General features: G+C 41.0%; 6 protein-coding genes across 7 annotated transcripts; 4 read left to right on the top strand and 2 right to left on the bottom strand.

Annotated features, from left to right (window-relative positions):
* Positions 1-26: 26 nt before the first annotated feature.
* Positions 27-2,067, bottom strand: LOC663225 (protein arginine N-methyltransferase 1). The gene is made up of 8 exons (XM_969282.4): positions 1,929-2,067; positions 1,559-1,876; positions 1,391-1,509; positions 1,163-1,342; positions 927-1,114; positions 650-876; positions 236-595; positions 27-183 (listed from the first exon to the last, which is right to left on the bottom strand). The coding sequence occupies exons 1-8, from the start codon at positions 1,942-1,944 to the stop codon at positions 74-76; spliced, it is 1,518 nt and encodes a 505-aa protein (XP_974375.1). The 5' UTR covers positions 1,945-2,067; the 3' UTR covers positions 27-73.
* A 78-nt stretch (positions 2,068-2,145) lies between these two features.
* LOC663199 (uncharacterized protein) lies at positions 2,146-4,175 on the top strand. The gene is made up of 3 exons (XM_969257.4): positions 2,146-2,282; positions 2,338-3,255; positions 3,305-4,175. The coding sequence occupies exons 1-3, from the start codon at positions 2,270-2,272 to the stop codon at positions 4,126-4,128; spliced, it is 1,755 nt and encodes a 584-aa protein (XP_974350.1). The 5' UTR covers positions 2,146-2,269; the 3' UTR covers positions 4,129-4,175.
* A 23-nt stretch (positions 4,176-4,198) lies between these two features.
* Sec24AB (Secretory 24AB) lies at positions 4,199-8,690 on the top strand. 2 transcript variants are annotated; one of them, XM_008193897.3, is made up of 2 exons: positions 4,199-4,348; positions 4,690-8,690. In XM_008193897.3, the coding sequence occupies exon 2, from the start codon at positions 4,702-4,704 to the stop codon at positions 8,353-8,355; it is 3,654 nt and encodes a 1,217-aa protein (XP_008192119.1). In that variant the 5' UTR covers positions 4,199-4,348; positions 4,690-4,701; the 3' UTR covers positions 8,356-8,690. The 2 variants fall into 2 exon arrangements, with proteins under 2 accessions (XP_008192119.1, XP_974325.2); XM_969232.5 differs by lacking the exon at positions 4,199-4,348 and adding an exon at positions 4,400-4,534.
* Positions 8,691-9,330: 640 nt separating this feature from the next.
* Positions 9,331-10,399, top strand: Fgop2 (Fibroblast growth factor receptor 1 oncogene partner 2). The gene is made up of 3 exons (XM_969208.4): positions 9,331-9,575; positions 9,631-10,157; positions 10,214-10,399. The coding sequence occupies exons 2-3, from the start codon at positions 9,645-9,647 to the stop codon at positions 10,304-10,306; spliced, it is 606 nt and encodes a 201-aa protein (XP_974301.1). The 5' UTR covers positions 9,331-9,575; positions 9,631-9,644; the 3' UTR covers positions 10,307-10,399.
* Positions 10,387-11,281, bottom strand: Spase22-23 (Spase 22/23-subunit). The gene is made up of 3 exons (XM_969181.4): positions 10,928-11,281; positions 10,717-10,879; positions 10,387-10,669 (listed from the first exon to the last, which is right to left on the bottom strand). Exons 1-3 carry the CDS (start codon positions 11,068-11,070, stop codon positions 10,436-10,438), a joined length of 540 nt encoding a protein of 179 aa, XP_974274.1. The 5' UTR covers positions 11,071-11,281; the 3' UTR covers positions 10,387-10,435.
* A 260-nt stretch (positions 11,282-11,541) lies between these two features.
* On the top strand, positions 11,542-13,726 carry LOC103312667 (uncharacterized protein). Its single transcript, XM_008193896.3, has 4 exons — positions 11,542-11,701; positions 11,749-11,937; positions 13,358-13,474; positions 13,533-13,726. Exons 1-4 carry the CDS (start codon positions 11,647-11,649, stop codon positions 13,688-13,690), a joined length of 519 nt encoding a protein of 172 aa, XP_008192118.1. The 5' UTR covers positions 11,542-11,646; the 3' UTR covers positions 13,691-13,726.
* The last annotated feature ends 879 nt before the right edge of the window (positions 13,727-14,605 follow it).

The following is a 14,605-nucleotide window of genomic DNA, read 5'->3' as shown; positions in this document are numbered from 1 at the left end:
TCATTTTCACCCAATAAACGCACGTAAACACTTTTTTTATTTTATTTACTTGAAAAATAAAAATTACAAACCACTAGTCCAAATTATAGTGATATTTATTTTTACCTAAAGTTATGGTCACAGACAAACCTCTCGCATTCTTTTTGAGCCGTGAACAAACTAGCGACCCTTCAATCACATCACCTGGAAGAACCAAATGACAAAAATTAAACCTAATTATGCAATAATAAAGTACCTGCACTCATATTTATTGTCTCCTTCAAATAAAAAACACTTTGTTGCCAGTGCGTTTTGGGCGCTTCAGGCCCCGTCGAAAAGTGAACACTTTTTGGTAAGTCAAAGAACGTATCAAAATACCCCACCAAGCATGTCAAAACGGCATCTTTGGTGGCTTTCAACGCAAAAGCCGAGCTAAAATCGCAAGTATCAACGGTACAACTTGCCAAATCAATCTCCTTCAGTGTTATGGGGTCAGTCATGACACTTTCGCCAGGAACGGTTTCGACAAAAGCCTCGGAAATGACTTCACTCTTCATGCATTTCATCGAAAACCCATAAACATTGTCCCAGAAATTAATCACTTTGTCGTAACGCTCTGAAACGATAACTCGGAAATTACAGTTTCCTGTAATTACCTAGACCGCAATACCGGGGTCAGAGCAGCCAATCAGGTTCAAGTTGCACCTGTTTGGCAAAAGGAGGCCTCCTGGGGCCAAGTAGCGATCTCTCGCGTGTATGAAACTGTCCAACATGCCTTCGAACAGCAAAAAATAGCCCATCCATTCCGAGACGATTATGTCGACTTTTTCAACCGGGAGATTAGTGTCCTCGATTCGGCCTTTCATCAAGTGGATTGTGTCGTAATAATTGTTTTCTCTGTTAATACAACAAAAATAATTACGAGTTTCGGAATTTTTGCAATCAACCTGATTATGTCCATTGCTTTGTAAACGACCTCAGACTGGTCGATTCCAATCACTTTGGAAGCGCCAGCTTTGGCCGAAAACAGCGACAAAATCCCAGTGCCACAGCCCACGTCCAGGACGATTTTGTCCTTGAAACTGTCCGAATTATTTAAAATTGCGTCCCTGTAGCTTTCAGTCCTGACTCTATCCTATTTAAAACAATTATAAATTATTGAAACTGAATAATTAGTACCCACATTTAACATTTCGTGGTGAATACCGAAATGTGAATACGAGTGGAAATAATCAGAGTCATAACCAGTGACGTGAAACGGCTTTTCTGGAACATCCCTACTTTCAACAAACGTCCTAGTGATTTTTTTCATCTTTTCGATGTCTTTCACCGCGAGTTCTAGTAACGTGCATTTGTGTTTCAACTGAAACAGTTCAATAAATCCCCCAATGACAAGAAATTAATAAAATACTTGTAAAGTCAAGTCCTCAATTTGCCTCTGCAGGTCGGAAAAATTCAAATTGCTGATGGGCGTCTTGCCGTCGATGGCATAATGGGGAGTGGAGGGGGCACTTCCCAGGTCCTCAAAGTCTGCAAACACCCCTGAGCCCTATTTTCGCCCCCAAATGCCACACCTTACCATACATCAACCATGACTCCATCTCGCCCGCCTTCAAATACACATCATCGTCCCACAACGCGACCGAAGACTCGGTCAAGATTTTCGGGTCCGGTCTTTGCATCCTAATGTAATTAATCATCTTGATGTAGGAATAACAGTCCATGTTATACTTATTTTTCAACTCTAATAAATCAAAGTTGTGCTCAGCACGACAATGGTCCAGCGCCACCGCTATTGTCAGGAATTGCAGGGGGCAAAAAAGACACGTCGTTTGCTCCCCTGTGACTTCCATTTCGTCCCATTCGTCAGAATCGTCATCTCCGTCCCTACACGTGTCTTGGGGCCAAACACCAGTCAAAAACCCTTCCTGACCTCTCCTTATACTTACTGTCCTCATCATCCATTGTTTCTTTGTTAAAACCCTCAGGGGCGAATTATAAACACAAACACGTGTACGGCAACAGATTGAGGTTAAATTTCCCGTAAGAGTAATTCAACCCAAGTTTTGGCACAATTTGGGGCGCTATGGCACCTCTATACGAAATTAAAGCTTAAAACTTGAATTTTAATGATTGTAAATTGAAATTATTGATTAAATTGGTCGTGCCACGGATGAAACGAACAAGCGCACGCCGATTTTGACACTTGACAGTAATTTAAGGCTAGGGGCACACGTGGGGCAAATAAAAACATTTTTCTTGAGTAGTCATTTATTGGGGCGAAAGTATAATGGGGCGTCATCGTAAGTAACACCAAACCACACGTCGCACATTCATATAATTTGGGGTTGTTTTTAGCCCCCAAAAAACCACAAAATGTGGAAGTCTCGACTAAAGACAAGTTGAAACAAATCAAGAAGGAGCGCAAGTTGAAGTTGAAGGAGAAGAGGGCACGGTTGGTCATCCGCAACTTGCCGTTTGAGGCCACTGAGGAGAACCTCAAGGAGCATTTTGCGCAGTTTGGGGAGGTTCAAGAAGTTAAGGTTTTGAAAAAAGAGGATGGGAAGTTGGTCGGTTGTGGTTTCGTCCAATTTAAGTTGGTTCAAAAGGCGGCTAAAGCGCGACATCATTTAAATGGAAAACCTTTCTTGGGGCGTGAGATTGAAGTTGACTTTGCTTTGGCTAAAAATAAGTACAAAACTGAAGACAAGAAGGAAATCAAGGAGGAAGACGAGGTGAAGGTTAAGGAAGAACCGGTGGATGTGGACGAAAGTCAGGAAGTGGCCGAAGAAGTGAAGAGTGAAGATGAAGCTGAAGGAATTGGAAGCGATTCTGAGCAAAAAAAAACGGACAGTGAAGATAATGAGGGTGTATCAGACGAAGAAGAGGAAGAGCAAGAGCCACCCGTTAAAAAACCTAAATTTGAGTCAAATGACGTAACTGAGGGCAAAACAATCTTTATAAAAAATGTGCCGTTCACGGCCACTAATGATGACATAAAACAATGTATGAGTCAGTTTGGGCCCCTTTATTACGCATTAATTTGCGTAGATAAATACACGGAACATTCCAAAGGAACGGCGTTTGTTAAATTTAGAAATGCCGAGGACGCGCAAAAGGCACTTGAGGCAGGCACTGAGTTGACTCTCCTTGGGAATGTTTTGGACTGTCATAGGGCTTTGGGTCGGGACGAAGTACGTAAAAAAGCCGAAACAAAGAAAGAAGAGAAAACAGCTCCAAAAGACTCGAGAAATTTGTATTTAGTTAAAGAAGGAGGTTTGTGTTGTAATTATTTTATTTTGGTGTTTGTAACGTTTTGTTGCAGTTATTCTAGCCGGGGGCAAGGCCGCCGAAGGCGTCTCAGCCAGTGACATGGCAAAGCGACTCCAACTAGAACAATATAAAACCCAAATGTTGCGTAATTTGAATATGTTTGTCTCGCGCGAGCGCCTAGTCATTCACAATTTACCGCCCAGCTGGGACGATAAAAAATTACACATTTTGGTTAAAAACAACAGTCCGAAAAATTCGGTAATTCGGGAGGCGCGAATCATGCGCGATCTAAAAAACGTGGACGCAGATGGAGTTGGACGATCGAAAGAGTTTGGTTTTGTCACTTTCAATCGACATGAAGACGCCTTGGCTACGCTCAGGGCCTTAAATAACAATCCGAATATTTTTTCGGCTCATAAAAGACCGATTGTTGCCTTTTCCATTGAAAATCGGGCCATGATTAAGGCGAAACAGAAGCGACTCGAAAAATCGCGTCTCAAAAACCCCAAATGCAAGGAGTTTAATCCGAAAGTGGTGAAAGAAGACCAGGAAAGGAAACAGAAACGATTAAATGAGACACATGATACTGAAGGCGAATTTGTGGGGGTCACAGCCAAGCCGGGCAAACAAAAAATGCGGAGTAGATATAATCTTAAAACGCAGGCGAGGCTGCATTTAGAAAATTTGAAAAAAGAGAAGAAGAAAGCCAAATTTTCGAAGAAGACACTCAAGGAGAGGAAACAAGATTTTACAAAACAACCCAAGCAGAAAATTAATAAGAAGAAGGAAAACGATAATTTCTCAAAATTGGTGGCTGATTATAAAAAGAAGCTTTTGGCCTTGCCGGTACAGAAGAAAACGAAGTGGTACGAGTGAAATAATTGTGATCGTTGTAAATTTTTTCTAATAAAAAATACATGTTACGCCACTGGTTTCTTTTACCCTATAATTCCCAAGTCTGCCACATTTGCGCTGCCATCGCGCGGCCACGTAAGATTGACAATAATGACAACCAGAAATTGTCTCGTAAAGAAATTATTGTTGAATTTTGATACAAACGCCACGAATTGAATAGGAAATAGCCAATGAATCTATTGTGAGTATTATTTGTTATATTCTGGTAGTGTTTGTGGCAGTGTAGATTGGTTTTTTGTGCCAAAAATTGCAAATTTTGTGCTAAATTCGAGTTCAAAGGTTGCATGTTTATTGCTGTGTTCATTTTTAATTAAATTCGGGTGTATCCAGTGTATGTGAACGTGGCGTATGTGTTTTTCCCCATTTCGTAAGTTTTTAACCTAATTCTTGTCGAGTTTTTCTCGCCGTTCTACTTACCTTGACACTGTTCCAAAACTTGGCCACATATAAAATATTAATTAAGTATTGGCTTTTTTTAGTCTGGTTTGTGTTTAATAATACACGTGCGTTTGTTTCTTTTAGAAATTAAACAAAATGGCTCAACCGAATCAGCAAAATGGTATGCCCCCCCAAATGAAGCCCCCAATCTACAATGGAGTTCATTCGTCGCATTCGTCACGCGACTCGTCCCCCCATGGCAAAAATATCCCCCTTTCACAGCTGCCTCCACGCTCCGCCATCCCCCCAACACAACTCCCGCCATCTAGATCCCCTAATATAACTCAACAGTTGAGCCAACTCAACATCAACAAATTTAACACTTCAACACCTAATCAATCACCGAATCCAAGTGGACTAGTCAGTAGCGCATTTTCGCCAATTGGAAGCACCCAAGCGCCGCCCAGGACCACGCAAGCCCCACCCACCGGCTACAACTTCACCCAAAAGCCGCCCTCAACACAAGGACAAATGCCAGTAATTACCAATCAACAGCCTCAACAAAAACCACCAACAATACAAAATCAAGTCCAAGTCCCGCCCCCAAATCAAGGCCAGGCCCCGCCCTCAACGCAGAACCAAATGCCGCCTCCAGTAAAAAATCAGAGCTTTGTTCCGCCGCCACACAACTTTAATTCAAGTCCTATTAATCAAGGTCAGGCCCCGCCTCCGGCGCAGAGTCAGATGCCGCCCCCTATCAAAAATCCGAATTTTGTTCCGCCTCCTCACAATTTTAACTCTATTGCAAATCAAGGTGTGGCGCCGCCTACAACGCAAGGTCACACTCAAATACCGCCCCCAATAAAAAGTCAGAGCTTTGTTCTGCCTCCAAGTTCTGTTATAAATCAAGGTGTGACACCGCCCCCAACGCAAGGTCAGGGCCAAGTACCGCCTCCAATAAAAAATCAGAGTTTTGTTCCGCCGCCACACAACTTTAATTCAAGTTCTATTAATCAAGGTATGGCACCGCCCCCAACGCAAGGTCAGAGCCAAATGCCACCTTCAATAAAAAGTCAGGCCTTTGTTCCGCCGCCACACAATTTTAATTCAACTCCTTTAACGCAAGGCCAAAGTCAAGTCTCGTCTTCACAGAATTTTAGTTCAATGCAGCCGCCCCCAATCCAAGGCCAAATACCACCTCCGAATAGCCAAATTCATAATAATTTTAATTCGAGTCCTAGTAATCAAGGATATCGGCCGCCTCCAAATCAAGTCCAAATGCCACCGCCTTTAAGTCAAGGCTATCAACCGCCACCAGTTGAAACTAATTTGCCTTCAAACCAATTTAACAATTCGAGTCCACGGCTGCCGCCTCCGGGGGCACCTAAGGCCAATCTGCACTCAAACAGATACCCACAAGGGCCACCCCCTCAGCAGAGTTATAACCCTCAAGCCCCGCCTAGTTTCAACCCCCAGACACAAAATTACCCCGTCTCGGCACAGACGCAGCAACAGTTCTATCAACAGAACAGCGTGACTCAATCTGGTTTTAACAAATTATGGGGCCACGACCACTTTGATCTCCTTCAAAATCCGAACGTTCTACCTCCGGAGAAAGTGGCGCCACCTAAAGTCTACTTAGGGAATGAGCTTCTCGATTCGGCGAATTGCAGTCCAGAAGTTTTCCGATGTACGATGACGAAAATCCCCGAAAGCAACTCTCTGTTGCAGAAGTCGCGTCTACCCTTAGGAATTTTGATTCATCCCTTTAAAGACTTGACTCATTTGCCGGTAATTCAATGTAACGTTATCGTGAGATGTCGCGCCTGTCGCACCTACATCAACCCCTTTGTTTATTTCATCGACACGAAGAGGTGGAAATGTAATTTGTGCTATCGAGTGAACGAATTGCCCGAAGAATTTCAGTTCGACCCTGTTAGTAAAACATACGGGGACCCGACAAGAAGACCGGAGATCAAGTCTAGTACTATCGAGTACATAGCACCAGCGGAATACATGTTAAGGCCTCCACAACCGGCTGTCTATTTGTTTTTGTTCGACATTTCCCGGCTTGCCATCGAGAGTGGCTACTTGCAAAGCGCATGTGCTGTGCTTTTGGAAGAACTGAAAAGTTTGCCAGGCGATGCCCGCACGCAAGTCGGCATATTAGCCTACGACTCGGCTTTACATTTCTTTGGACTCGGCGAAGGGTTGAGCCAACCCCACGAAATGACGGTGCTTGAAATCGACGATATATTTCTGCCTTGTCCCGACAACCTCCTAGTGAACTTGAAGGACCGAATCGACTTACTTACCGATCTGTTGACCCAACTACCAACGCGTTACAACAACAGTTACGACAACAATTCGGCTCTGGGGGCTGCCTTACAAGCGGCGCATAAAATGATGGGGGCTACCGGAGGCCGCGTTAGCGTTTTCCAAGCGTCGTTGCCCAACGTCGGGCCCGGGGCTTTGGTCCCGAGGGAGGATCCCTCCCAGAGGGCTTCGACCGAAGTCCAGCACTTGAACCCAGCCAATGACTTCTACAAACGCTTGGCTTTGGAGTGCAGTGGGCAGCAGATCGCCGTTGATTTGTTCGTTCTGAACTCGCAGTATGTGGACATGGCGACTATATCGGGGATTAGCCGGTTTAGCGGCGGTTGCATCCACCACTTCCCCCTGTTCAAGGCATCAAGAGTGTTGCAGAACGAGCGGTTCGAACGGTGCTTCCGCCGGTATTTAGTGCGGAAGATCGGGTTTGAGGCTGTGATGCGTATTCGGTGCACTCGCGGGTTATCAATTCACACGTTCCATGGCAACTTCTTCGTGCGTTCGACCGATTTGCTATCGCTGCCAAATGTGAGTCCTGATGCTGCGTTCGGTATGCAAGTCTCGATTGACGAGACCCTGTCGGATGTGCAGTCAGTCTGCTTCCAAGCGGCTCTTCTGTACACTTCGAGCAAGGGAGAACGGAGGATAAGGGTGCACACTTTGTGCCTTCCGGTGTGCGCCACCCTATCCGACGTGATCAATGCGGCCGATCAGCAGTGTATTGTGGGCTTGCTGGCCAAGATGGCAGTTGATAGGTCCATGCAGTCTAGTCTTTCGGACGCACGGGAAGCGTTCATAAACGTGGCCATAGATATACTTTCGAGCTACAAGATGTCGCTGAATATGGCCGAAGGCCCCACCTCGTTACTCGCGCCCCCTTGTTTGCGGTTATTGCCTTTGTACATATCGGCCTTACTGAAATCGACGGCTTTCCGGACCGGGACTTGCACCCGACTGGACGATCGCGTCAAAGCAATGATCGATATGAAGACCAAACCGTTAGGACATTTGATACAAATGATATATCCCGACTTGTATCCCGTACATAACTTGGAGGAACAGCCCATAGTCCTGAACAGTGAAGAGGAACCAATCCCGCAACCACCCCACTTGCAATTAACCGCGAGGTGTCTGGACTCCAAAGGCGCGTTCCTTATGGATACCGGGGAGCATATGATCCTCTTAGTCGCACCGGGAGTGTCCCCGATGTTCCTGAGTGAGGCGCTAGGTGTCCGGGATTACATGTCTATCACTGACGAGATGTACGAATTGCCCGTTCTGGATAATCTTCACAACCAAAGACTGCATCAATTTATAAATTTTTTGAACGACGAGAAACCCGCTGCAGCTACGTTGCATGTCATTAGAGATAATAGTCCGAATAGAATAGAATTCTACGAAAGGTTAATCGAAGATAGGGTAGAGAATGCACTCAGTTATCACGAGTTTATGCAACATCTCAAAACTCAAGTTAAATGAAAAGAGGGGACGGGTCATGTTGATGCAAAATTATTGCTCAAAAACGGGGGGAGGAGTTTAACGCGTCTAAGGTTTTACTTTTAAGGTTGACTTTATTTTGATATTTATATATTGTGATATGTATCTTTATATTCACATAAAATGTATAGCAATATTTTTGCATTAATCTCATGCTTTGTTTATTGTACGCCGTCAGAACTCATCGTTCATTATGTTTTGATGTCTATCGATCATTCTCTGTTATAGGTTCAGCCGCGTTATTTTGTCCTACAGGTTATGAAATTGTCTGTTGGTACCAATATAAGTTGTAAAAATAAAGAAATGTATATAATGTACCAAGAATTTCATTTATTGAAAACCCAGCAAGTGGAAAGTATTTTTTTATTTAAGGATTGCTCTATTCAGTGAATAAGTGTTTCTTATTCATTGCTCTATTTAATCAAATAAGTAACTAATTTGTAAAGCAAGAAGCACGTGGAAGTTTACACCATTTTTGTCAGGAAGAAAGGATTATGTAAACGCTGATTATTAGAAAATGCAGGGAATAAAAAGTTGTGTTTTTTTGTAAATAGTTTTATTGGTTTAGAGGTCAGTTTTAAGAAGAATGGACCAGTTTTCGGGAAAGCCGAAGACGTAAAACGCCCGATCGTTTAATTTATTAACGAATAAGATTGGAACACATTTTATCCTTTGAACTTTTTTCGTAATTTGAATACTTTGAGGTAGACATGATATCGCAAGTGAATTGTTATCATTATTATAATGATAGTGTGAAAAATATCAACTTGATCTCACATTTAAACTTTCCGCTATGTTGCTCAAAAGTGATATGAGCAACCAGGGGACGCAACAGTCTTTAAACTTTTTTTATTTTTTTGCGTTTTCGGTCTACAAATAATGCATAAAGTTTATGAATAACAAATTAACTCTAATTATGCGAGATTAACTAAAATTCTCTCAAAATTGTTGGAAAATGATGGTTGAATGTTCGAGTAATTGAGTGGCCTACTGTAGTATTCGCGTTTGTGCGCACCTGTCACCTAAATATCGGCCTTGTGTGTTTCCTTCAACCTAAATTATTTATTTGTCCGTCTGTCAATTACAATTGTCCATATTTTAAACAAATGCTGAGAATTCCTCAATGAAATAAGCGAAAACAAAATGCCTACAGTGTAGTTATGTGTTTTTAAAGTGATTTTTTTACCCCGGTGGCCACTAAGGTAAATCGATATTCGATTATCGGAAATTAGCATTCACAAATTACGTCTTTTACAGTTACCTCATAAAAAATGTCCCTCACAATTCAGCAAATAATCACTGACGCGAAACGCCTAGCAGGTCGTTTGAAAGACCGCGATACAATTGCTGATACTTTGTTGAATGAGACGAACGCAATAACGAAAAAAATTGATGCAATGAAACAGTTTCAAGAAGAAGTCGATGTGTTGAACGAGGTGGCGAACCAAAAGCCGCATTCCCAATTAATTGCGAATATACAAAAGGAGAATAGACACTTGAGGGAGATTCAGCAGGAGAATAGGGAGCTGAGGGCAGCGTTAGAAGATTATCAAACCACACTTGAACATATTATGACCAAGTATCGGGAGCACACCACGGAGGAAATCTACAAGACTAGGATAGACTTCAAGGCGTTGCAAGACAAGCAATACGACGAGATAATCAAGCACCAGGCCGAGAAAATACACGAAATGGCCGCAGTTATGGAGCAGGCTGCCCTGATTGACGAGGACAGGATGGTGTGCAACGAGGAAATAATCGCAAGGCTCAAATTGGAAAACCAGGTTTTTTATTTTATAATACCAAGCTAAATTTTTCATCAAATGGTTAATTTTTTCAGGGCCTAAGGGAGATGTTAGGTATTGCATTTAAACACGGCAATTTAATTAATAAAATGGAAGACAAGACCATCCAAACTGAGACCTCAACTTGAATTTCCCCTCACGATTTTATCCATGTTTTGTTCTGTTTTACTTATGTTTATATACTTTTGCACTGTTAATAAAATTAACATTAATCGGTGAAACTTTTATTTAAAAAATCCCTAACAACAAATAACTTATTACATCCTAGAAGTGGTGTATTCCTCTGGGAACTTGAAAGAGTGTGAGCCATGGGCGAAAATATTAGGCAATAATCCAGCGTTGGGTATAATATTCCAGGAGAGAGTCAAAGTGATGTTTTTATTGGCTTTAAGACCGTTCCCATCATCCCAAAAGTAATACTTGGTGTTGATATTCTTAAAGTCAAGTACGGCATTTTCGCCACGTAAAATAATCTTGTCCCAAAGGACAACCTGAAAACCTACGTCAAACCACCCCAAAAACTCTCCCAACCCCAAACCTGGTTCAGTTTATTGTTGGCGCTCTCATACTCGGCCGTGAGATACAAAAACAGCTGCTTCACATTCCAGTTGAAGAGATGAGTCAAGTTCGTCTGAAGATCGAAAGTTAAGAAGCCCAAGTCGTTCTTTTCCCTGGACGCGCTATAATCCGGCACGTTTTTCCTATAAATAATCAATTACGACCGAATTATCCCCAATCCGGTCACTTACACAACCACTTTGACTGTATTCATCGAAGCATTCGTGCGGTAATCGAGAAATACGGTCGAGATGAAGCAGGCAAAGGTCAGACAAGCGAGGACGCTGAGGGCGTACGCCAAAATCGCGTTTCCGCGTTGTAAAACCGAATGCATTTTGCGGAAATATGGATTTACACGTAATTATTTATTTTCTAACCTAAAACTGTGACAAGTGACACGTAAATCCAGTTTTAGGGTGCCAATCCACGGTTCGAAGAAACCGAAAGTTTCTAGGTAGCTGAGCGTTTCGTGGAGAGATGTCGCTGGAGAACTTATTTCGAATTTCGTTGTTTGAACTGTTGGTTTTATCGGGAAATTGGACTTAATTTGTCACTGTTTGGCGCTAAAAGCATTCACACATTAAGTTAGCCGCACTGCTTTTTATGGCATTTAATTATGCCAATTTTTCAAATTATGTCAATAAGTTATTCGCACATTTACAGACGGATGAAAAAGTAATTTATGAATGTCATGCTGAAATCATTCGTTATTCTTTATGTACCGGTGACAGTCGCTATTAGTTTTATTTAATTTGAGTTCAATTTAATAAATTATGTACCTGCACTCAAATAAAATAAGTTGGGTAAACGTAAATGATTATACTGATTTCCCCCTTTATCTTATCCAATATCCTTCGATTCGTATCAGATTTCTTATCAAAATTTTTTCGTGAATGACAGAACTGCAAATATGAAACTCCTCGCGATTTTTTGTGCCTGTTTTACGTATTTTATTTCAGTGATTTGTAAGTAGTTTTTCAAATTTTACTTTTTTTGACTAAAATTTTACCAGCTCAAACTACCATTACTCCAAACACTAACAATGACACTGTTTTAAACCCGGACGCTTCTTATTGTTTTGAATTCACTTGGATTGGCCCTGGATATGATGAGAATTACATGTATAATGGTACTTGTACCGACTATTTAGACGAAACTAGAGCCAAACATGTGCCCTGCAGTCCCCCGATCGTGGTTTCAGGTAATTTTTTAAGTGGCGCATTTTTTGTAGCGCTCAGTATACTGTGTATTCGTACAGTAGAGCCTCAGTTATCCGAGGTAATTGATGAAGAGAAAACTACCTCAGATAAGTAAACGAAAACTCGATAAAGCGATTTTTGTTTAAAGTACGGAGGACTATAACTTAGGAGACGAAACGAGTCACCAAATCGCAGGATTTTCTGAACCCAAAAAATAGTTCGTTAGAATAAAAATGAGGGCGCTTCGAGTGTTAAACCAATTCACTAATTACTAATTACTTGGAAAAAATGCAGAAATGTTGAGCTTTGCTCTCTTAACAGACTGAGAACAACTGGCAACTAAAATTTTCATAAGAAACATGAGAAAAAAATATTTCAAATTTCCGCTTAGTCTTGTATTTTAGAAGACACTGCGAAAACGGTTAAAGATACGAGAAAAATGGTACGAAGAAATTAGTAGAGGATTATTTTTTTTTAAAAACGTCAGCAAGACCAATCTCAATCTTTATCGTCTACGGTTTAGGCCCCAAAGTCATTCAAACACGCTTAAGCCACAGATTTGTTTCATTATACAGATGGTCGAGTAACGAAAAGATAATTTATACCTAAACTGTAGAAAATAGAAATATGGTGTCGAGTATTTTTTCATAGGAAATTTAATTCTCTACATCTTTGTTTCTTATCCTTTTTTTGTATCTTCAACGGTTTAGGTATAAATCAACTTTCCAATATTTGATCTCCTGCAAAATGAAGCAGGTACGTGTTTGAACGACTTTGGGGCCTCAATGGTTGAAGATAGGGATATAGTCTTTGAAACTTTTTTGTAGGAAATTTAACTCTCTACCACTTTCTTCCTAACATTTTTCTTACATCTGTAATTGTATTTGCAAAGTTTTCAAAAACATAAGACAGTGTACGTAAATGTTTGAAATTAAAAAAACATAGTTTACGGTAAAATTTTTGCATTATGTTCATATTTTATTTGTGAAAATTTAATGCTTTATCTGCCTGTATTTATTGGTTTGCTATCTATGTGTTAACCTTTATACACATACAACAATTTTTTCAAATTTATTGCTCTGAAAACTTAGACGGTACTCGAACAATTGCGCTCTCTGGACGGGAACGTTTTTTTTGTACAGCGTTTCCTATCCTAATCTTTAGATATCCGTAGTTTAAAGAATGTATTTGCTTCACGAAAAAAATAATTAGTAGGTACAATGTGATTATAAATTACCTTCATCATCAAGTAAGCTTTATACAATTTCCATTAGTGGGCTAAAGGCAGTAACTTTATAATCAGCTTCTTCTAGGTACAATAATAAATATCATACACATAAGTAGATAAAAATTCGAATTGAAGCTCGGGTAATCCGGGCTCGGATAACTGATACTCTGTTGTATTTTGACTCCATATTTTAGACGATGGGACCTTTCCCGACATTGACTGGATGTTTGCAAACAAGAGAAACAGTGTTTTGTGCCGGCGAACAGCTAATCAGGTTTGTGCAACTTATACGTACAAGTATGACGGCGTGGGTAAGGAGCATCTCGTTTTATATATTTCCTCTTTCGAATTTATTTTTGTGTTTTTCAGTAAATAATGCAACTTATATGTGTACAAAGGTACAGGAAATAGGAGGAAGTGCAATAACTTCCGGTTGTTATACTCAAACCGTCGCCGGCTACGAAGTGGAAGTCTGCGTTTGTAAATCAAATCCTGGTCTTTGGAAGCCCTGTAACGGCAATTTTTAGTAGACTTGTAGTTCTTGAATAAAGTGATTCGTTTTACTTGCGATCTAATATTTTTTGAAAAGTCCTACTTGTGTACCCACGTGAATGGAAAATGTGTAAAAGCCGGCTTATAAACTCAATCAGTCGTGTGAGTAGTTCCCTTTAGAAATCATGCTTTTTGATATTCCATGATAAGCGTGGAAGCTCTCTTTTCCTCGAGGGAATAAAGCCACCCCCTTAAAACCGCACAAGCGAATACAAACCGGTGCACAGGCCACAGGAATACTCTCTGCTCTTTTATTTTGCAAAATACGCCCGAGAGACTCAACTTTTAATGGACGAAGAACGACTATGAATAACAAAATAAGATAATATAATTTGCTCTTTTTATTGCTTTGATACATTCAACCGACAACGGGACGATATAAGTACATGCCGTTGTTTGCATTCTTTTATGGCGGTGGGGCACTTAGGCACGCCACTGGAGCGCTGTATTTACGGGGGTTTTGACCCCAAATATGGGGCGGATTTCCCTCACAACACATGCATAAAAAACAACATTGTGTTCAATAAACACTCAAGTCAGTGCTTTAATAACCTGATTCAAATATTTATTCGAGATGATAAAATCTCTTGCAAAAAGCACCTTGTCAATCACTCATACTGTCTCTTCGCAAAGGTGAAATTGTGGCAAGGTTCGCATTATCGTGCGTATTATTGTTCGAATCGTCCGTCCAATCGTGTGATGACATTTTAATAGAACCTTGATAAATCAGGCCGTGTTCATATTGATCTTCAATCAGAGTGCAATTATGTAGATGTCAGAATTCCACCTTTGCAAAGACAATAATGATAGTACTTAGTCTAGAAATTTAAATTAAGAGTTGAACTTAGGTGTGACCCGGGCACGACGAGGCCATTAAAACAATAAAACGG

Source organism: Tribolium castaneum, chromosome 9 (genome assembly GCF_031307605.1).
Source record: "Tribolium castaneum strain GA2 chromosome 9, icTriCast1.1, whole genome shotgun sequence".
In the NCBI taxonomy this organism is placed as follows: Eukaryota; Metazoa; Arthropoda; class Insecta; order Coleoptera; family Tenebrionidae; genus Tribolium; species Tribolium castaneum.
This window is presented reverse-complemented; position numbering and strand designations above follow the sequence as displayed.

Bases quoted from the DNA above. Each gene is read 5' to 3' on its own strand.
- LOC103312667 (XM_008193896.3), top strand. From the start codon at position 11,647: ATGAAACTCCTCGCGATTTTTTGTGCCTGTTTTACGTATTTTATTTCA. The intron at 11,702-11,748 runs GTAAGTAGTTTT...AAATTTTACCAG, and splicing joins GTATTTTATTTCAGTGATTT to CTCAAACTACCATTACTCCA. The intron at 13,475-13,532 runs GTAAGGAGCATC...TGTGTTTTTCAG, and splicing joins GTACAAGTATGACGGCGTGG to TAAATAATGCAACTTATATG.
- LOC663199 (XM_969257.4), top strand. The intron at 3,256-3,304 runs GTTTGTGTTGTA...GTTTTGTTGCAG, and splicing joins GTATTTAGTTAAAGAAGGAG to TTATTCTAGCCGGGGGCAAG.
- Sec24AB (XM_008193897.3), top strand. From the start codon at position 4,702: ATGGCTCAACCGAATCAGCAAAATGGTATGCCCCCCCAAATGAAGCCC.
- Spase22-23 (XM_969181.4), bottom strand. From the start codon at position 11,070: ATGCATTCGGTTTTACAACGCGGAAACGCGATTTTGGCGTACGCCCTC. The intron at 10,880-10,927 runs GTAAGTGACCGG...GATTATTTATAG, and splicing joins AATACAGTCAAAGTGGTTGT to GAAAAACGTGCCGGATTATA. The intron at 10,670-10,716 runs GTTTGGGGTTGG...GTAGGTTTTCAG, and splicing joins CCAACAATAAACTGAACCAG to GTTGTCCTTTGGGACAAGAT.
- Fgop2 (XM_969208.4), top strand. From the start codon at position 9,645: ATGTCCCTCACAATTCAGCAAATAATCACTGACGCGAAACGCCTAGCA. The intron at 10,158-10,213 runs GTTTTTTATTTT...TAATTTTTTCAG, and splicing joins GGCTCAAATTGGAAAACCAG to GGCCTAAGGGAGATGTTAGG.
- LOC663225 (XM_969282.4), bottom strand. The intron at 1,343-1,390 runs GTATTTTATTAA...GAACTGTTTCAG, and splicing joins TTGAGGACTTGACTTTACAA to TTGAAACACAAATGCACGTT. The intron at 877-926 runs GTTGATTGCAAA...TTGTATTAACAG, and splicing joins AAAGCAATGGACATAATCAG to AGAAAACAATTATTACGACA.